We start from the raw sequence: 20,937 nt of genomic DNA, 5'->3' as shown, positions 1-20,937 counted from the left end.
CATGCACACTTGTGTGTACACTCTCCGTCTCTCTCTCAAATAAATAATATCTAAAAAAATATTTTTTAAATCACTTTTTTAAAGATTTTATTTATTTATTCACAAGAGACACAGGCAGAAGGAGAAGCAGGCTCCATGCAGGGAGCCCGATGCGGGACACGGTCCCGGGACCCCGGGATCATGCCCTGAGCCTAAAGCAGAGCCTCAACCACTGAGCCACCCAGGCGTCCCTAAAATCTTTTTTAAGGGACCCCTGGGTGGCTCAGCAGTTAAGCATCTGCCTTCGGTTCAGTGCGTGATCCTGGGGTCCCAGGATCAAGTCCCCACGTCGGGCTCCCTGCATGGAGCCTGCTTCTCCCTCTGCCTGTGCCTCTGCCTCTCTCTCTCTGTGCCTCTCGTGAATAAATAAATAAAATCTTTAAAAATAAATAAATAAAATAAAATCTTTTTTAAAAATTAAAAAAAAAGAACAAAAATAACACAGAGCAGAAAATAAGCCCATCCTTATCCTCCAACCACTGTGCATTTCTCACTAACGCATTAAGAGAAAATACCGAACACTCTAGAGGAATGATAAGCCCACATCAGTTCGGGTATTACTGGCCCTATTAGGAGGGAAAAGCCTTCAGAGTGATGGGGTCTCCCTCCTGGGCCTCATCAGAAAGTCGAAAGCCCGGGGGCGGGGGGGGGGTTAGTCTTTTGCTGAGTGTTCGCCTCCGCGCCGCCACCCCCGATGCCCCTGCCATAAAGTCCATTATTGTGTATCACCGAGCAGAAATACAGTATTGATCCCGTTCACTGACGCGGTAAACATCCCATAAATCGAGGTCGGCTGAATGCATGTGGTGCCCTGCGGGGCCTCCCGGGGTTGGGTCGTGACCCGTGTTCGCAGGGAGCGCCGCATGGTGGTTTCCCACCGGAGTCTCCCGGGCGGGCCTGGGAAAGCGCAGGGCAGCGGCGTCAGGGCAGGGAGCCAGGCCCCGGCCCCGTCCCGGGAGCCCGCCCGGTGCCCTCGCACCCACTCACCCGCCGTCCCGTTCAATCCCCTCGTAGCCACCCAGGACGGTGCAGAGCCCGGAGGCAGTTCGGACGTGGAGGAGAGGACGGCGCAGGCCCACCCGCCGCACACGGCTGCCACCTTCACCCGGAACGGGGAGCGCACGCTGCGGTCTCTCGCCAACGCCAGCACGACTTCTGGGGACGTGGGGCGCTCTGCCGTGGTGCCCGGGGAGACCGACGGCGCCACCCCGCGAGGGGACGTGCCCGTGACTGGTGACGCCCGCCTGGTCTCGGGTTCCCGGGCGGCCTCGCCAGCCCCGGGAGGTGAGAGGCTCCCTCAGCTCCCCCAGGTGTACCCACAGCCTGGAAGGATTGAGATTGCTGTCACCCCAGAAAGTACCCCAGAAGCTCCGTCTGAAGGGAACGTGCCGGGTTCTCCTTCCCGCCCTACCCCCCCACACGCCCTCGCCTAAGCCGTGTCTGCCAGGATGCTTGGAATAAAGGGGACCAGCCAGTTGTGGCCAAAGTCAATCTCCTGGGAAAGAAATATCTCATTATCATTATACAGAATGGAAAATTGGGAGGGTTTTCCTTTTTCCATTTAGACATAACAATTGTTCTAGTGGGGTCTTAAGAGCTTTTCAGATACCAATTTGCTTTTATCAAAAAAGGCATGTGGAAGGAATTTGGACCTGTTCCCCATCCTTCTGCCCCGGCCCCCCTCCTCTTATTATTACCATGTCCCCCCGCCGCCCGCCGCCTTCCCACAGTGGCGCGTCCACAGGGCTCGCCACCCAAAGCCACCTCTCCAAAGAGAGCGTCGCGTACGTGTCTGGGAGATTTCTTGTTTCTGACCTTGGTTTTTCCATTTGCAGTCACCGGAGTCAGCGACGGTGGAGTGAGCGGCACGGACACGGAACAGAGGACTTCCGGTGACCACACGGACCACACCTATGTCTCATCCACTTTCACCAAAGGAGAACGGGTGCTGCTTTCCATTATAGACAACAGCTCATCGGCGGACTTACCGGAGAGTTCCACCTCTGCTGCTAGGATCTCCAGCTCTTCACACTCAGACCATTCCTCCTCTTCTCAGGCTCTGACTCAAAGAAGTAACGTGTCACCCTATGAAAGGGAGCGTGCTCAGCCCTCCACGGAGTCGCTGGCTCTGAGAACAGCCAACGTTCCATCCTCCACACCCACCGCTGACATGCCAAACACTTTGGTTCTTCTGGACACTGAGGCCAGATCCATGGATGATGACTCTTCTTCTTCTTCTGTTCCTTCTTCTTCTTCTGTTTCTTCTTCTTCTTCTTCTTCTTCTTCTTCTTCTTCTTCTTCTTCTTCTGTTTCTTCTTCTTCTTCTTCTTCTTCTTCTTCTTCTTCTTCTTCTTCTTCAGGACCCCTTTCGCCCCTGGCCTCAGTGTCCCAGGCCCATCAGTTGTTGTCCTCAGTCTTACCATCAATTGGGGCCTTCACCCTTCCACTGCAGTCCACTCCCGAGGCGCCCACACCTATGTCTTCCTCGCCACCACCCTTACCAATATCCCTGACAGCATTTACCCCTGTGTCACCGTCTGCCTCCCAAACAACCCTCCCACCTTCACCTTCTACCCTGGTCGTCCCCAGGGCAAGAGACACTCCTGTGACTTCGGTTCAGATGGAGACAGTGGCCTTATCTGTGGCAATGCTCCCCAGTACTCAAACGGCAGATCCTAAGAACCAGAGTAACCCATACCATGACAAAGTCATTACAGAGTCAAAGCCACCAAGCCTGGCATCTCTGCCCACAGAGGCCACCGGAGCTGTAACAACGAGGTCTACTTCAGGGCTCCCTACGCCCTTGACCTTAACAGAGTCCTCCACTCTGCAAACCCTTGTAGCCACAAGCACCAGCATCACCCCGACATCTCCAGCATTGACAACCACCGTTCTCGAGACCTCTCGTCCCTTCATCCCTGCGTCAACCACAGCAGCTCTGATGGCTCACCCCACAACAGTACAGACCACGGCTGAAAACCAGCCCTTGACAACCAGCCCTGAAATTCTGGCACCACGAAGCTCAACAGAAAGTGCCATCACCACAGAAAGGAGCCAGATCCATGTTGATGGTACCAGCCCGTTGACCCCCCTGACCAGCGCACCCACATCACTGAAAGGATTGACCCCAGGGCCTGGTGTGACTGAAGAGTACAGCCCGGCTTCACATTTCCTCAGAACATCTCCCCAAACCACAGGCGTTTCCACGCTCGAAGTGCTGCCTCCTGAATCTACCACCTTTGCTGCTCAGAGCAGCACGCAGCCACCAAAAGCATTGTCATCTCCAGCCTCAGGTAAAAGACAGTCGCACACGCACACTGTGAGCTGCACAGGCTTGGGATCTGTGTGAGTGTGTGGCAGGGGCTGCTGTTTGCAATAGGTCAGTGTCTGTGTTGTCACCTCCTAAGATAATAGCACGTGGACCTCGTGTTCTCGCCCGAGTCACGTAACGCTTCCTAAGGAAAGAGGGGAGGATGCCATTGGCTGTGTGCGGTGTCTGTAGATAGTGCCTCTGTAGCTTGTCATGCCCCAAGTTGCAAGAGCCTTCGAAGATGCCTTGAAGTCTTCCGAGGCTGAGGCAGGGCTGCATTGTAGGATCGGATGGTGGAAAAGATACCGCGGAGAAGCTTCAGGCGGCCTTTCTGAGACACGGAGGGAGTGCACCCCCTTCCCAGGCCAGAGCCCTGAGCTTCTCAGTCGCTGGGAAGGCTTCTCTGGATCCGAGGGAAGCCCAGGATCCTTGGTCTTCCCGAGAAAGTGTTGCCAGTTGATAGATGCAGGTAAAGGGACATGTTCCATAAGAGGATGAACTAACACAGGGAGGCCCGAGCTCCTCACCTTGCTCTTGAGCTTATCTTTCTGTTTGTGGCAAAGTGGCTGGTATGAGGAGACTAAAGCCACTCGCGTGCCTCTTCATCATTTAAGGAAAGGTGGAAGGGATTAGAGTGATCCAACTTTCCACGTCATCTTCAGAATGTACGTTTGGCTCGTCGGGACCCAGGAAAGGAAAACTGCTGTTGGTGCAGGGGTGCTGTGGAGACTGACACTGTAAGGAAGGAGGAAAGGGGAGAAAGGCTTTGTCATGACTAGAGCAGGGGCTCAGTTGGGGCCCGAGTTCCAGCCAGTCAGCCACGGTCGGCCAGAGGGCTGGAGGGCCATGACCTCCCTGCCACCAGCCCCCCACACCCCGCATTGCCTCCTTTGTGCCGGTGACCCGAGCACCCCTGGGAGATGTAAGGTGGATTCTTCTGCAGGGAGATTGGGAGCCCTGCTTCGGGACTCACAGGGCTTCGTTTCTAGCCAAATATATTCCAATACCAGATGGAGCATAATTCACAAATCCCCCCTTCAAGCCGATTATGGTCATTATAGTGGTAACTGTAGGGGAGAATTAGTAGCATCATTACTGGCTGGTAATATGGGTTTTATGACAGTATCTAGGGCACAGTGTTTGGTCATGTAGGCGCTGTGCTCCTCTGGGTAGTTTCAGGTATATTCAAAGTAGCCTTGCGGACTAGGGACACCATCTTTAGGGTTAGCTCATTTGACTTTGGGGTTATTTTTTTGGTGTTACAAACTCTTGACTTCTACCTTCTTTTTCTCCTTCTACCAAGCAGATTTTTCTGCTTGGAAGTGATGCAGTCATCTTGTGGGTTTCGACAGTTATTGCATAGCTGGAGCATGACAAGGCTGGTTGTTGACACCAAAACAGAGAGTTGTGGTCTCTGCCCAGAGAGCTGGAAGTCCAAGGTGACGCTGAAGCCTGGGCACTGTTCGGGCCCAGATGAATCAGATAGGGCTCATCGTCACGTTATATTAAGAGAAGGCACTGGAGTACACAACTTTGATTGCTTTTCTGAACGATTGCACCAGATGTGAAGGCCCAGTTATATTTTGAGATTTTTTTTTTCGGGAAGGGGGAGTCCTAAAGCAGAGAGGATGGGTAATCAGGGACCTCTGCCCCCCGACGTGTGTTTTAAATTGGCACGGATTCAAGCAGAATTTTCTAAGCATGGGAGACAATGTAATCATCAGTCCTGAACCGAGCGACCTGTAAACAGCATTTGGATTTGAACTAGTTCTTGCATTCAGGGATCCAGTTGTCTTACGCATGTGTACGCACATGAACTTGTACCAGGATCCAGTCCCACGGCATCTCTTCTGCGCCCCCCCGGGAACCCGTTCTATTTTAGTAGTGTGACCTTTCAGGGCAAGTAAACAGAAATAAGCAAAAATCAAATATTAGCCAGAAGAATTAAATATTTATCTAGAGCTGCTTTTACATTTCCTATGTGATTAACTGCCTTATTCCCGGAATGTGTTTTTAGTTAACAGCTGCGCCACTAACCCTTGTCTTCATGATGGGAAATGCATTGTGGACTCCACCAGCCATGGGTATCGATGTGAATGCTCACCTTCCTGGCAAGGGGATGACTGCAGTGTGGGTAAGAGCAAAAGTCATCTCCAGGGGTCTGTACCACACGATCTCATTGAGATAGGCAAAGACACTATTTCCCTTCAAAAGGTAGGAGAGTAAGATTTTGTTTAAGTTCATCCCCTGCCTCTTGGAGAGTTCGCTAGCATGCATTACGTGTTGTCTACAGAATAATGTCAGATGATGGAACTGACAAACCTCCACAATCTGGCTCCATTCTGGGGGCTCCCTACACCCCTGCCACTCTGGACCAGCTACAGCTCCCGAAAGACCCCTACGCTTTCCTGCCTCTGGCCTTCACTGCGCTGGTGCCTTAGGCTACACCCCCACTCCCCCCATCTGCTTGCTAAAGTCTTTCTAGTCTTAGTTCAGATGTTATTGGAAACGGTCCTCAATTCTCCCTTCCATCAAAATCTTTTACTCTCTCTGTACTTCCAAGTCCTGATTCGTATTTACAGTCAGCTGTACACATGGCTGCCTCCACCCTCAGCAGACAGGCAGTCCCTCAAGGTCAAGGGTAGCATCCTCCTTATCCCTGGGACCCTACCGCACGTCATGCCATTCGGCTCTTAGTTGGTGCTTACCATACTGGATAATGATTTTGCTGTCTGCTGCAGACCCAGTAGGGCCCTGTTTTCTCTCCTCTGCAGATGTGAATGAATGCCTCTTGAGCCCTTGCCCACCCCTGGCCACGTGCAATAATACTCAGGGATCCTTCACCTGCAAATGCCCAGTTGGGTACCAGCTGGAAAAAGGAATATGCAATTTGGGTAAGAGAATGAATCTGTCTTGGAATTTATTCTGTACCACAGTATATGTTTTAAAATAACATTTATCGTTTTCCTCCCTGAACAAAATTGGTATTTGTCCAAGGCATGAACTTAAAAAATATAGAAGGGGGTGAAATTGCTGCCTATTTTTCAATCACTCAGAGATATAGCACCTTATTTGCAGTCTTTCTTAGTGTGCATTATATTTTTGTATAGTCGAAACCGTGGTATTTGTACAAACTTTATATCTTAAACATTGTTCCATGTTATTAAAAATATCATACAAACTTCCTAAGGACTGCACAGACATGTCATTATTTGTGCACAACACTATTTGCCTAACCATCCTGCCTGCAGTTAGGAAAAAATGTGTGTCAAAAGGATATTCTAAGTACATCATAAAAAAACTTTTTAAGAGAGAATAAAACCCTGATTATCCTGCCACATTCACACAGTCTTTTTATTTTTTATTATTTTTTTATTCATTCTTTTTATTTTTTTATTTTTTTATTTATTTTTTCATTCTTTTTATTTTTAAAAATGATCTTCACGGTCCTGTCCCTAGGCAGATACATTTTTACAGAGCTGCTGTTAGTAGGGCGCCTGGATGGCTCAGTGGTTGAGCGTCTGCCTTTGACTAAAATCATGATCCTGGGGTCCCGGGATCGAGTCCTACATTGGGCTCCCTGTGGGGGAGCCTGCTTCTCCCTCTGCCTATGTCTCTGCCTCTCTCTTTGTGTATCTCATGAATAAATAAGTAAAACCTTAAAAAAACAAAACAAAAAAAAAGCTGCTGTTCATTGTATACCAACCATATAATTGGTCCTATTTCATTCCCTAATTTGTCTTAAAGCTGGTTGATTTTAGATATAATCTCCGGCTTACAGGTTAAAAAGCAAACGCAAATGAAAACTAAGGTCCTGACAAGGGGCTAAGTGGCCAAGCTTGAACACCTGATTTTTGAGAGGCCACGTTCCAGCCCACAGCTCCCATCACATGATAATGTGTTCATCATGAGAGCTTCCTTGCACACAGGGCATAACTCTGCTTTAGCGTGTTGAGTTCAATACATAACTTGTTGCAGAGATTAGAAGTGCAGAACATAGAGTGATCTCAGCTGGTTAAGGAAACTGGCAGGTAAAGTGACTCATCTTTGAGTCATCCTAAACTGAACAGTGTGAGACTTAACACACAAAATGTGCTCAGTAAATTTTTTTTTTTTTGAGAGAACAAACGTCTGTGACCTTTGAAAAGTGTTATTTGCATGAATTCCTATTGCCCACAGGCTGAGGGGAATCATCAGATTTTTTAGGGAGGTTGTGTCAGATGACAAAACAAAACGGTTGGATAATGAATTTGATGTCCTTTATTTAAGGGAGAACAGCAGTGGACTGGGGGAGTCGGGGGCCTCCCAAGCAGTAGAGCTCTGTCCCTGAGGGGTCTGGCAAGGATGAGAAGCGGCATCACTTCTGAAACAGGGCACGACTGGCCAGGGTTGCATATGTGACCTTGTTTAGAAAGATTAAGACAAGGGAGTGAGTACAGAGCCCAGAGTGGACTTGGCATTGGGGGATTGGCTGACTGAATACACTACACTTCTGGTCACGGGAGCATTTAGAGGACTCGGAGGTTCGGTTTGCCGACGTGGCACCCTGGGCATGAGCAGCTCCATCTTGGGCCTAGAAATGTATTTCAAATACTTAGTACCTTACAAAAATAGTGGTAGAATTTTGGAAATTGTTTAAAATACAAGGATGGAGTTAAAGCATGATTTAAGGGGAAAAAAATCTAGGAAAATAGACATCTGTCTATATTCTAATAGTCTAAACTGTTAGACTGTCTAAACTCTAATAGTTTATTTGTTTGGGGTAACCTATTCCATTTAGCTACACCCTGGAAGAAATAGGCCAGGAGTCTGTGGTTTAAGAATGGAGAAGCTGGGGCACCTGGGTGGCTCCGTCAGTTAAGCATCTGCCTTCGGCTCAGGTCAAGATCTTAGGGTCCTGGGATCAAACCCTGAGTCGGGCTCCCCAGGCTGGGCTCCCCAGGCCGGGCTCCCCAGGCCAGGCTCCCCAGGCCGGGCTCCCAAGGCGGGCTTCCCAGGTCGGCCTCCCCAAGGCGAGCTCCCCAGGCCGGGCTCCCAAGGTTGGGCTCCCCAGGTCAGCCTCCCTAGGCCGGGCTCCTCAGGCCGGGCTCCCCAGGTTGGGCTCCCCAGGCCGGGCTCCCAACGTTGGGCTCCCCAGGGCGGGCTCCCTAGGCCGGGCTCCCCAGGTTGGGCTCCCCAGGCCGGGCTCCCAAGGTTGGGCTCCCCAGGCCGGGCTCCCCAGGTTGGGCTCCCCAGGCCGGGCTCCCCAGGTTGGGCTCCCCAGGCCGGGCTCCCAAGGTTGGGCTCCCCAGGTCAGCCTCCCTAGGCCAGGCTCCCCAGGTCGGGCACCCCAGCGGGGAGTTTGCTTTTCCTTTCCCTGTCACCCGTCATTCATGCTTTCACTCTCTGTCTCTCTCTCAAATAAATAAATCAAATCTTAAAAAAAAAAAAGAATGGAGAAGCTGGAATGATTTTGTTTTGAAGCACTGTTGAAAACGGCCTTGCCAGGAACCCCCCACTGCCCAGCTTCCAGCTCCAGAGCCACCACCTTTGGCACATGACTCCTGAGCCTCAATTTTCTCATCTGTAAAATCAGATTACCACCTGCTCTGCTTCCCACTCAAGGTTATTGTGAAGATCAAATGAAATAAAGTCTCTGAGCAAGCTTTGAAAATGGTAGAGTTCTCCAGACGGGAGGTATCGTTTAGTCCCCAACCTCTTGGACCAGAATTGAAAGCAACGAAAACATGAAGTACTCTGAATACAATGTAGTAATTATGGATCTTAAAAAAAAAAAATCATTTATATAAAGGAGAGAGAGAGAGAGAGAGAGAGAAACCAAGAAACAGACTCTTAATTATAGAGAACAAGCTTATGGTTACCAGAGGAGAGGGGGTGGAGGGATGGGTGACATAGCGGATGGGGATGGAGGAGGGCGCTGGTCCTGATGAGCATGAGTGATGCACACGATTGTTGAGTCAGATTGTTGAGTCACCGTAGGGTACACCTGAAACTAATACAACACTACCTTCATTATATTGGAGTTGAAGTTTAAAACTTCATAAAATAAAAAATAAATAATAATTTAAAAATCATTTATAGAACCCATGCAAATCAACAGTTAAATGTGAAGTAGAAAATCTCCTTAAAGCCAGATGATGGAAGGTAGGCACAGAGGCGTCAGTGTGCCAGGCAGGGTGTGGGGGCCCCGGAGGACGCTGCGTGTGGCCGTCTTCCTGGCTGCACTGAAAGCAGAGGCCACATGTACGTCATGACTCGGGAGGGGGTCTGTGCACTTAACATTTACAAGACGTGTATTTCCATCCAGAGAGTCTGGGTATCAGCCCGGACCAGTTGGAAAGGGAAGATGAAGGAGCAGGGTGGTGTTTCTGGAAGCCTGTGTGCCAGAGTGTCCCCCAAGCTCCACGGATCAGGGGGAGAGCCGTTCTTTTGTGTTAACAATCATCTTTCCCTTTTCAAATCATTTAGCTTCATTGTTCATAAACATCAGAGGAACATGCAAATTAGAGCATGCTGAAATGCTTTCATTTGGCCAAGAATGTTTTCAAAGAGCTCCCTGCTGCTCAGAAAGAGTCCTGAGCAGCTGGCTTCACTGAACTGTAGAACAAGCAAAAAGATGTTAAATAAGGATTAAGGGCTTTAGACAGTAAGTATAAGATGTTAAATGTGTTCCCTGGCTCATTTGTGGGCCTTTTTCTTAATTCTGCAGGCAAGCTTTCTGTGATAGAGCAGCTTCGTGGGTTCCTGGGTTTGGGGTCTTCCCCCCCCCCCCCCCCCCCGTCCAGAGGGAAAGATAAGAACTTAATATAAAGGAAGATAAGAGGCAGATAGAAAGCAGGGTATACTAATTATTTGTCGCCTGCCCGTTTGTAAGATCCATCCCTCCTGCCTCCCAGGCCCAGGCAGCACAAATTGATATTAAGTACAAGTTTATTTTATGAGTGAAATGGGCCCTGAAAACGGGGCTGCTTTCTTTCAGGCCTGATCTCAGCAGTATCTTGAATATGGGGCATTTGCCTTGCATGGCTTGTGACTGTGGGGCCTGGCAGCCCCCAGAGTAGAGGATGTTTGACACCTTCCTCCATAGCACCCCCGGTTGTCCTGAGTCAGTGAGCTGATTTCTGGAAGTCTCTTTCATCAGTGATAAAATGGGCATTTCCTCTGAGCGAGAGGGATGGGGGCTGGTGGGGTGAGGCTGGCCAGAAGAGGAAACCAAAGCACGCCCTTGAAGCTGAGGACTTCACAGCGTGGGCCAAGAGGACAAGAGTGTTCCTCTGTCGAGAGTTTTCTCAGGCCTGACCCCACATCCCCTCCCCTCCTCCTGGGGTTATGTCATTTAAGCCAACTGGTCTTTCTTCCTTGTCACAACTTTGTAGCATCGATTATGTAGGCCACTAGAGAGGTGTCGGGGTGGCTCCTCACAGCAGCCCGTGCACACATGCAAAAGGCTCCTTGGAGTTTCTGACTCAAAGGTTGACTCGGTCCGAGCCTCCTGCTCAGCTCAACCGGGTGCCCATCTTCCTAGAGCAGAGCTAGAAGAGGGAGAGGGGTTCTCTCCCCTCAAGAAGGACATGCACCAAGATTGTCCTGCGAGGTGGAGGAAAGAGTGATACACCCGAGATTCACAAACACGCAGCCACGCGTAGGTCGGCCCATCGCGTGGTCTAACAGGTTATGTTTTCATTTTCAGTTAGAACCTTCGTGACAGAGTTCAAATTAAAGAAAACATTTCTCAATACCACCATGGAGAAACACGCAGACCTACATGAAGTTGAAAATGAGATCACCAAAACAGTAAGTTTCATGAGAGGCATCTTCTTTCAAGTCCTTTGTTTTCTAGAACAGATTTCATTCAGAATTGGGAACCTCATGGAGATCGGCTATATCTCCTAAGATGTTCATTTCCATTATATTTGGAAGGGAAACGTCATGATAAAGTTAAAAGCTGCTCAGAACTAGAAGGGAGGTGCTGAGAACCACTGGTGCCAATAGAAGCGTTTCTTCAATGTGCCCTCACATGCACCCTTTACCAGTGCCTTGGCATTTCTTTTCCATGTGCAGACTGATAGTCACAGATGGTTAGATGGTATGTACCAATAAGAACTATTGGCAATGAGGAAAGATCCAGAAAATCCTACTATTCCATCTGCATTCGACATGCTGTGTGACTTTCTCTCTGTGTTTCCAAACTTGGGGAGAAGAATGCTTTTTTTTCCTCGGGGCAATGCCAAAGGCATAACAGTTCATCCTGATTTTCTAGGCTTGAGAATTCAGTGCATAGATTAGGGTGCTTTGATTCCTGTCTTTACTTGCTCTTTATGGGTAAGAGTATATTAGCCAAAACCTATAGGGTTTTATAGAACTATAGAATTTATTTGTGTAAAATTTAGATTCCAGGGGGACCTGGGTGGCTCAGTGGTTGAGCATCTGTCTGCCTTTGACTCAGGTCGTGATCCCAGGGTCTGGGGATCGAGTCCCACATGAGGGTCCCCCAGGAGAGCCTGCTTCTCCCTCTGCCTATGTCTCTGCTGCTCTCTCTGTGTCTTTCATGAATAAATATTTTTTTTAATTAAATCTTTTAAGAAATAAAATAAAATAAAATTTAGATTTCAATTCCATTTCTATATTAACTGAGCATCTACTCTATGACAGGCACTTTGCCAGATGCCTCACTCCTATAAAAGTGACACCTTTACAGCTAAAAGAATGGGAGGCCTGAGTTCACACAGAGAGGTGCAAAGTTAGGGACTAGTCCACTAGACTATCCCCTTTGCTAACACCATTTGCAAGTTTGAAGATCCCCAAGACCACCCTCAGATTTGATAATTCATTGTAATGACTCAGACCTCACTGACAGCTGTTAAACTCACAGTTGTAGTTTATTACAGTGAAAAGGTCCAGGTTACAATCAGCCATAAGAAAGAGACATGGGGCGAAGTCAAGGAGGATTCCAAGTTTGATGCTTCCAGTTGTCTTTTCCCCATGTGTTGTATTGTATTAACTCCCCTTGGCAATGATGTATACAATATTCATGGAGTATTGCTAACCAATGAAGCTCCCCTGAACCTTGATGCCTAGAGCCAATATATGGACATAGCCAACTGCTTGTATGGCTGGCCTCAGCCTCCAGTCACTCTGGAGGTCAGGCTGATACCATATAACCCAGAGCCCCCACGTAAGTCACATTGTTAGATATTTGGAGTGGCCAGGCCTCCAGGTAGACAAAGGCAAGACATTCCAAAAGCTTATTGATTACTTCCTGGAAGCCAACGGCCAGACCTCTCTTTGTATGAGGTTAAATTCTTTACTATACAGCAGGATATTATGTCTACTAACCCTATACCTGGTGTTCTTGTCACTCCAGCACAGCTGCAGCTGCCTCTTGGTTGTACTGGAGGTCAATATTTCCTTCTTGGGTAGTACAGGGGCTTAGAACCCTGTGCAGAGATGCAGTCCTTCCCAGTATACGGCGCTCAGCGACTAACCTGACTTGTTCATTTTCACCTAGTATGAATGTATAATTTATTGGTGATATGACATCTCCAGTCCCAAGAAAAGTGAAGATTTGAGCAGTAACTAGAGAAGTCACTTAAGTGGCCTTCCCCAAGATGCCATTCTGTTCTGAAATATGCCTTTTCTCTTTTTCCCCTGGGAAAAAGAAGTTTAAAATCATTATACTAATAAATCATTGCCCGTCAGAATATAGAGCAATGTCCCACAAGGCGAAAAAGGGTTTGATAACATCCTATGTTTGAATCCATCTTATGAAGAGTAAAGTGTGCCTGACACAGCGGCTTTGCAGACAGGCACGCCGCACAGGTCAAGGTACTGTGACCTTCCGAAGCCCCTACCGGTGGTGGCAGCAGAAAAGCAGGCATGGAACTTTATGCCCTAGAGGGATTTTCTGCTCTCTCTGAGGGCACAAGGCAAACACAGGGAGAGTCATTCTTAATTTGCTCTCCAAAAAGGGGCTCTTGACCCACGTAATGTGATTTCCCATGGAGAGCCCTTTTGAAGAGGACCTATCTTTGAGTTAGGTCAACTCACTGTAGATTATGAGGGTCTGTGTCGGGCCTGCCAGACCTGGGGTAGCTGAAGCCTCTTTCAGTGAACCTTGTTCACTCTGCAAAGTCCAAATAAACAGTTGCCTCTGAGTTTTTTGAAACCCTGGGTCTTAGAAGAGATCTGTTCCTTTGAAGATGTTTTGCATCCAAGGGTGCTGTTCTGAACATCATTTCCTGCCAAGATTTTCCCCACTGATTTACTATCTGCCTCTCTCCCTTTGTACTCAGAGAACAACAGAACAAGAGCAGGGAGGCATTTAAGAAGGGAACAAAAAAAAGGACACCACTCCTCTGTAAAGCTGCCTGCTGATAACTTGATGGCTGGAAAATGCCTATTTTATCCTGAAAATAGGAAATTGGTTCTAGGTCTAAGGCTTTTATCTAACTCACAGTTAACGACCATCCTGTTCTTCCTTTCAGTTAAATATGTGTTTTTCAACGTTACCTGGTTACACCCGATCCACAGTTCATGCTTCTAGGTAAGCGACGGAATTACTTGTGAACCAGTCTACAACAAAGGGGAGGCCATCATAACGTAGGCGACAGCAACAAAACTGGGCCCTGTTTTGACCAAGCCACAGAGTGACCCGGGGCCAAGGTCCCTGGACCTCCATGCTCTCCCTTTCCCTTCCTGGAGAAAGGAGATGCATGTTCTTTCCACAAGCCCTGGGGCCCACACGTCATTTGAGGACAATTAAAAACCCACACACTTTGCCAATAGGGAGTCCAATGCGGTGGTCATGTCCCTGCAAACCACCTTCTCCTTGGCCTCCAACGTGACACTGTTTGACCTGGCCGACGGGATGCAGAAATGTGTCAACTCCTGCAGCTCCTCTGCCGAGGCCTGCCAACTCTTGGGATCTCAGAGGCGGATTTTTAAAGGTAAGAGAACAGCCTCCTGGGAAGACCCTGCCCATGTGGTTAGTTAGGTACAGACCTAGGACGGGAGTGTAAGGCACTCGGGGCTGGGTTCAACACGTTTGTCATAGAACCCGTCTATGTTTGAAATGGGTGTTAAGTGGGGGGGGGCATTTGGGGGTCGAGCATCCAACTCTTGATCTCAGTTCAGGTCTTGATCTCAGAGCCATGAGTTCAAGCCTCATGTAGGGCTTCACACTGGGCATTTGAGCCAAGAAAGAAAAGGAAGGAAGGAAGGAAGGAAGGAAGGAAGGAAGGAAGGAAGGAAGGAAGGAAGGAAGGAAGGAAAGAAGGGAGAAAGAAAGAAAAGAAAGAAACGAAACGAAACGAAAAGAGAAAGAAAAAAGAAAAGAAAAGAAAAAAAAGAAAAGAAAAGAAAAGAAAAGAAAAGAAAAGAAAAGAAAAGAAAAGAAAAGAAAAAAGAAGGGCAGCCCAAGTGGCTCAGTGGTTTAGCACTTGCCTTCGGCCCAGGGCCTGATCCTGGAGCCCCGGGATCGAGTTCCGCATCGGGCTCCCTGCATGGAGCCTGCTTCTCCCTCTGCCTGTGTCTCCGCCTCTCTCTGTGTCTCTCATGAACAAATAAAATTAAGAAAAAAAAGAAGTGGGCTCTGGTCAGCAAATTGTGCTACACAGTTAGGACTAGCGAAGGATGCAGAATCTTGAGCCTCCCCATCTGGTACCCAGACATCGATGGAAGTTGCAAGGAGCAGGTTTGGTGCTGTAACTGCTGGGAGATCCAGGACATACCCAGTGGCTCAGGGCTTTCTGAGTGCTGATCCAGAGGGCTCTCCTCATGGACCTATGCACAGCAGAGCCTGGGAGCTGGGGGTTAACCATGTACCCTGAGATAAACACTATAGCTTTAGCCCATTTTAAGGCTAGTTGTTCATTTTGGGGGGAAAAAAAGCTGCTGAGCTTTCTGGACCTGAAGTTGCTATCATTTAGCATTGCTGGGGAATTAACTGAAAACTATATGCTCCATTATACTGTGCTCTAAACTTTGAGGCAAGAACTTTTTGATTTTACTTTCTCTTGCCAATGATTCAAAGGTCCCAATTTCTCCTCCCTGGTGGGTAGGAAGGGGACCTTTCAATTCACTGAACACCCCAAGAGTACATCCTTTGTGGTCAACATTGCACCAGGTTACCTTTACGTCCCTAGTAAATGCATTTTCATGTCTTGTATATCAAACAGCCACATATATGGATTTGTAAGATCCTGCTTATTACAGTAGCAGTGGTCACTCCCCGACGCCATTCTCTCTGCTGCTTGGATGTGGCCTACCGGAAAGCCCCTAGCTTCCTTGCCGAAGTCCCATTCTTTGTTTTGTTTTGCTTTTTAGGACATTAATTTTCTTAGAGCAGTGTGAGGTTCAGAGCAAAATCGAGAGGAAGGTACAGAGATTTCCCATCTGCTCCCTCACCCCCGACCTGTGCCGATCCGCATTCTGTACCTCCCCTTTGAAAGCCCTTGAAAACAAAGACAACCATGTATCTTGGCTGAAGAGTCTCATTTCTCTGTTTTCCCTCCCAGTTCTTCTCCAGGTTTTGCCAGCATACCGAGCTTTGTCTCTTTCTTGTTCACCTTTCTGAGTGCTGGAGCCGTAGCTCTGACAAGCAGGAGGGGTCATGTTCTGACATCTGGGTATTTCCAACATATGGGCAGCACTGGGCTACTCTGAACAATGCCATTGGAAGGGCAGGTCTTCACCCTTCAGTTCGCAAAATATCCGCTTCCTCAGTTCTTCACCTTCCAAAGAACTGCAGCTCTCGTGCTTCCAAAGGTTTAGAGTCTTTGGAAATCCCCCAAGGAGCGTCGCAGCCTCAGATGTACATACGTTCTCATTGTCAGGAGAATGTTATGCCCCAGAACGACCATGGGAATTGTGGTTGTAGAAAAATCACATTGCCAGGCTTGAAATGAAAATGAGATTCGATGTGGTTGCATTTGATTGACTTATGACAGGATGTTCTTTAAGGATTTTTAGGAGAGCAACTCCTCTGTTGCAGAGGCAAGGCCAACTTTCCTTGCTTCTGTGCAAGGAAGGGTTGCTTCAGTGGGGCGAGTGGTATTTGCCAGCAGGCTAGATTAACGGGCAGGATGGAAGGAAAATGTGACATTGGCTTCCAGAAAATATCTAATCGGGACCGGCAACCCAGGCTGGCTGCTGGACAAAGCTAGCACCAGCCTTTTGCCCCAGAAGTATTTATGTTAAGGCTTGAGGACTGGCAAAGCTCTCACCAAGTTTAGGGGAGGAGCTGTGGGGGTTGGTACCTCTCTAGTGCCAGCGTTGCAGTTAGCCTGGTGAGATTTTTTCCTTTTTTTTTTTTTTTTTTTTTAAATTTTCTCTCTTAAATACAAACTTTTCACAATAAACAAAGGAAATTCTATCATACACACAAAGAGAGTTCTGCTTTAGCCAGCCAGCTTCCAATGATAAAGGCAGGAAATGCAGTGATGAAAACCAAAGCTGTGTCCTAAACTTACCTCCCTGTGACCAGGCCATCCAGCAGGTCCCAAGCTCTCAGGACTCAGGAAAGGAGGCAGATGCGGGGACCTGGCATGGGTGGCACCTCATATCATCACAGGAGGGGCAGTTTTGCCACAATGAGAGCCGGTACCTGGTTTTTGAGTCGTTGGTGTCTTCCGTAAGGTGGGAGAGGGAGGACCATGCCTCCCTGCATGATATGCACACACTGCACTTCGGTGGCCTCTCCCCGTTGGCAGCTTGCACTCACCTCCCGGCAGCGAGAGCGGATCTCAGCATTGCCCTCCCCTTGAGCTGGTCGGAAAGGAGCTCTGCTCACTCTCCAGTTAGCTGCTTGTTTTTGTTCTGCTCTCTGTGTCCCCCATTCACGTGTGTTTTTGTCAGGCCTTAGATAGTAAGCTTCCCCTGGTATGTCCCCTGCATACAGAGAGGGCCCGCCGTACACAGCCTCGGAGAAGGCCACGTGCCCAACCATGAACACTTTCTGATAATAAGGAGATAACTTCTTTGTCCTCCATGAAATGAGCACGGCCCATGTGTCCAGAGCTGGACAAGCCAAGCAGATTTGCTTGTAGAAAGTAAAGCCCTAAAGGGAGGGAGGTAGCAAGCCTCCTCTGCCCTCCTCTGCCCCCGACCCCCGTGGTGATGGCCTGGGGACCCAGGGCCCAACAGCAGCCTTCAGCGTGCAAGGTGTGACCATCTCCCTACAAGGTCCCAAAGCCCCAGAGATGCATAAGCCCCCAGAAACCGCCAGAGTAATGGGAAGACAGACAGGGAACCTAATCAAAGAACGTGATGCCGGGGCGTCCGACCCTCGGAACACATCTGTGGGCAAGCGGCCACCCTCTGCCTCCCTCCAGGCCGCGCAGACACGGGGCAGACTCAGAGGCAGGCGTCCACGCAGGACAGGTGTGAGCTTCACGGCTTCCTCACGGGGCCTGGGCACGATTCCTGGCTCTGTGCCCGCCCCTCCAGCGGGGGGTTACAGAAGACGTCCCCGCGCCCAGGGCCGTGTTTACAGTGGGTGCCGGGGTCTCGGGCGCCAGGCCTGTGTCTTTTGTCTGCGCCTCTGTCCCGTGGCGTGCTCGGGGGACGGGCTGTGGGGCGACAGGGAAGGTCCCCGAGTGGGCCTCTGAAGGGAGCCTTGCCGCAGGCCGACTTTCTGGAAACAGTTCCCAGGGCCTCTTTAAATAGAAAAGTTCATGCATCTTAAGGTTTGACGCGGAGGAGGTTTGGTTTTGTTTCACCGTCTTGTTTTTGCATTCTAGCGGGCAGCCTGTGCAAGCGGAAGACTCCAGAATGTGACAGAGAGACCTCCATCTGCACGGACCTGGATGGCGTCGCCCTGTGCCAATGCAAGTCGGGCTACTTCCAGTTCAACAAGATGGATCACTCCTGCCGAGGTGCCAGCAAGTCCTGGGGTGGGGGGTGGTGCCCTGCAGCCGGACCTGGCGCAGGGAAGACGCTTTCCTCTGCCCCAAACTCTCTGCTCTGGCTGTGCCCGTTCTCAGCTGCGGGTAACTTGGTATTTTGCCCACGGACTGTGTTATCTCCTTCGAACAATGGTGCTGTCTCTGAGTGGTGCAGCTGGTCCGGCCAATCACATTCAGAGGAAGAGAAGAGAGAATGGGAATGCCTATGGCAGTGACTTTTTTTTTCTTTCTTTCTTTTTTTTTTTCACTTAGAGGAAGTTAGGAAAATTATCGTTTTAATTCCCAAAGCTTTATTCTATTGTCTGCTAATCTTCACAAACGGAAACCCAAGCACGGAGTCAGGCCTGTCCCTTTTAGAGGCCGCTGAGGCCCAGTGGACCAAGTACTGCCAAGGCTCAGGGGAGTCCGCCCGATTCTGCCTTGCGGATCATGTATCGTCTTGGGCAAGACAGCTTTGCTTTGCTGAGCCTCAGTTTCCCCTTCTGTGAAATGGGTATAGCGGTGCTCCATTGGATGTTCTAGGGATTGAGGAAGGCTGTGTATATGGAGGTGCTTTTTCTTTTTTTTTTAAAGATTTTATTTATTTATTCATGAGAGACACACAGAGAGAGGCAGAGACACAGGCAGAGGGAGAAGCAGGCTCCATGCAGGGAGCCCGATGCGGGACTCGATCCCGGGGCTCCAGGATCACGCCCTGGGCTGAAGGCAGCGCTAAACCACCGAGCCACCCGGGCTGCCCTATGGAGGTGCTTTGTAAGCCATCAGCATCTCCCTGGTATTTCATGCAGGATGGGGCCGATTTAGTGAGTTCCAGTTTTAAAGTTTTCACGAAGGGTGTGAGGGCAGAAAGGTAATTCTGCTAACCATATACGTGGGACTAACATTGATTCAGTTAGAAACAGAGGGTGCTCAGTGAGTGCACGGCAAGGTTGCTACTTGAAGGCAAAACTAATGCAAGTCCGGAGCCCTGACTTTATAAAAGCCTCCTGGAATTTGTAATCCCCAAACTAGCAGCAGACACAAAGTCCGTCAGGTAGCTCCAAGAATTGCATCACATTAGAATGTAAAAGGCACAGGTGTCCTGCTTGGCCAGCACCTGCTGGTGACCGTGTTGCTGGACTCTGAGTAAAAGTCACATGCTAGGGAGAGGGGACGTGCCACTTACTTCTATCAGGACTTCCCGGTAGAGGACTGGTTCCATCAGGAGAGGATGAAAGCACACTTCAGGGCGGGGCAGTCGCCCTGACCTTCAGACCCCCTGACTCAGGTTTATGCACAGGGGCTTTGAAAGCGCGCACCGTGTGCTGCACACGCAGGCCTGTGGTGGGCTCGGCGGGGGAGGCTGACCCCATGTGCTGGCCTGCGGTCCTGAGGCACGACGGCCTCCCGGCGTTTATCAGCACACAGTCAGTCCGCCTCTTTGATGCAAAGAAATGACTCTTCCTTGTTCCATCTTACCTGGTTTCATGCAAAGTAGTCCTCGCTCTTCTTGGAAACTGGGGCTTGTTGAACCCCGCTTCTTGTGGGAAGGTGACCGCTGCTAAATCCAGGTGCTGGGGGGCTGGGAAGGTAATGGACAGAAATGGGGCCCATGGGAGTGGTGGCCCTGGTGCATCAAGTCTCTGGAGTCTCTGACAGCCCTGCCACCTTTGCTTCTGGCTGGCCCCCGCCGCTTGCCTTTGTTTCCAAGTCAGCAATTTCTTAATTGTCTGGCTGATAGACTAGCACTAGCGATAGCAGGACTGTCAAAGATGTTTCCAGATGCAATGACACAGCATCCAGCAACCTTCTGTTTATCAAGTAACGAGCCAAGATGCAGCACGAGGATTCCTTGGTCAGCTCTCGGGCTTGTTGCCAAGGCCCTGCGAAGCCTCATTTCTGCAGTATCCTTGTTGGTTGGACTTTCATCCGTGGCCACCAGGCCTCTGATGAATGGAATCGGCAGCTCCTTGGGCCACAGCCCTGTTGGCTGGGTTCTGATGGGTTGCAGTGACACCTTCTGGCCATTTGTGTTGGAGCACAGGGGTGTTTAAAATAAAGCCCCTTTTGGACACCTCAAATCTGAGGTCAGTCCTCAGTATAGATGGAGGATAGGGGTGTGTGGGTGTGTTTCCTAAAGCTATACCTTAGCAAGCCTGTATTGCTCTCTGTTGTATACATACGCAGTCCTCACATAAAATAGCTTCCCCGTGTCTTCAGACTTCCAAAGCATCCTAAAATTAAAGTAGGTGTCCTTCTGACAGGCCTCTTTCTCTCACCAATGCCTTGAAAGCCAGACCTATGTCTAGAATATCCTTAGCACGTTGTGGGCTTTAACAAATGTCTGTCGAGTTAACAAATGGATGACGGGTCTGCAAATGGGATCGGACAAGAGTAGGAGGTCTTGGAAACAAGAGTCTTGAAGACTCTGCCACTTACTTACAAAAAGGCCAGAGATTTGCATTGACTTGTTCAGTATGGGAAGCCTGGCCTGGGCACTACTACCAGCTGTTGCTACATTCGTTTTGTCTTCAGTGCCCCATGGGTCAGAGTCCTGCTAGTATGTGAAGAGGAGCTAGAGCCTAAGGAGCACTGGAGCATCTTACAATGAGCTTTTCCTCCAAGAACCGTGGTGGCACTCTGTCTTTGATGAAATGACTGAACAAACCCATTTGAAGTAAAGAAGTACCATTAACACCAGGAAGT

General features: G+C 49.4%; 1 protein-coding gene across 1 annotated transcript in view; it reads left to right on the top strand.

Annotated features, from left to right (window-relative positions):
• The window catches only part of HEG1 (heart development protein with EGF like domains 1), a 68,358-nt gene that overhangs the window by 22,797 nt on the left and 24,624 nt on the right, over positions 1-20,937 (top strand). The window contains exons 6-13 of the mRNA XM_072724351.1: positions 1,054-1,323; positions 1,875-3,332; positions 5,367-5,483; positions 6,124-6,243; positions 11,040-11,143; positions 13,834-13,892; positions 14,135-14,295; positions 18,088-18,222. Coding sequence (XP_072580452.1) covers positions 1,054-1,323; positions 1,875-3,332; positions 5,367-5,483; positions 6,124-6,243; positions 11,040-11,143; positions 13,834-13,892; positions 14,135-14,295; positions 18,088-18,222 — 2,424 coding nt within the window. The remainder of the gene's footprint in view (positions 1-1,053; positions 1,324-1,874; positions 3,333-5,366; positions 5,484-6,123; positions 6,244-11,039; positions 11,144-13,833; positions 13,893-14,134; positions 14,296-18,087; positions 18,223-20,937) is intronic.

The sequence above is a fragment of the Vulpes vulpes genome, chromosome 1, assembly GCF_048418805.1.
Source record: "Vulpes vulpes isolate BD-2025 chromosome 1, VulVul3, whole genome shotgun sequence".
Classification (NCBI taxonomy): domain Eukaryota; kingdom Metazoa; phylum Chordata; class Mammalia; order Carnivora; family Canidae; genus Vulpes; species Vulpes vulpes.
The sequence above is the reverse complement of the archived record's forward strand: the minus strand, read 5'-3'. Positions and strand labels throughout refer to the sequence as shown.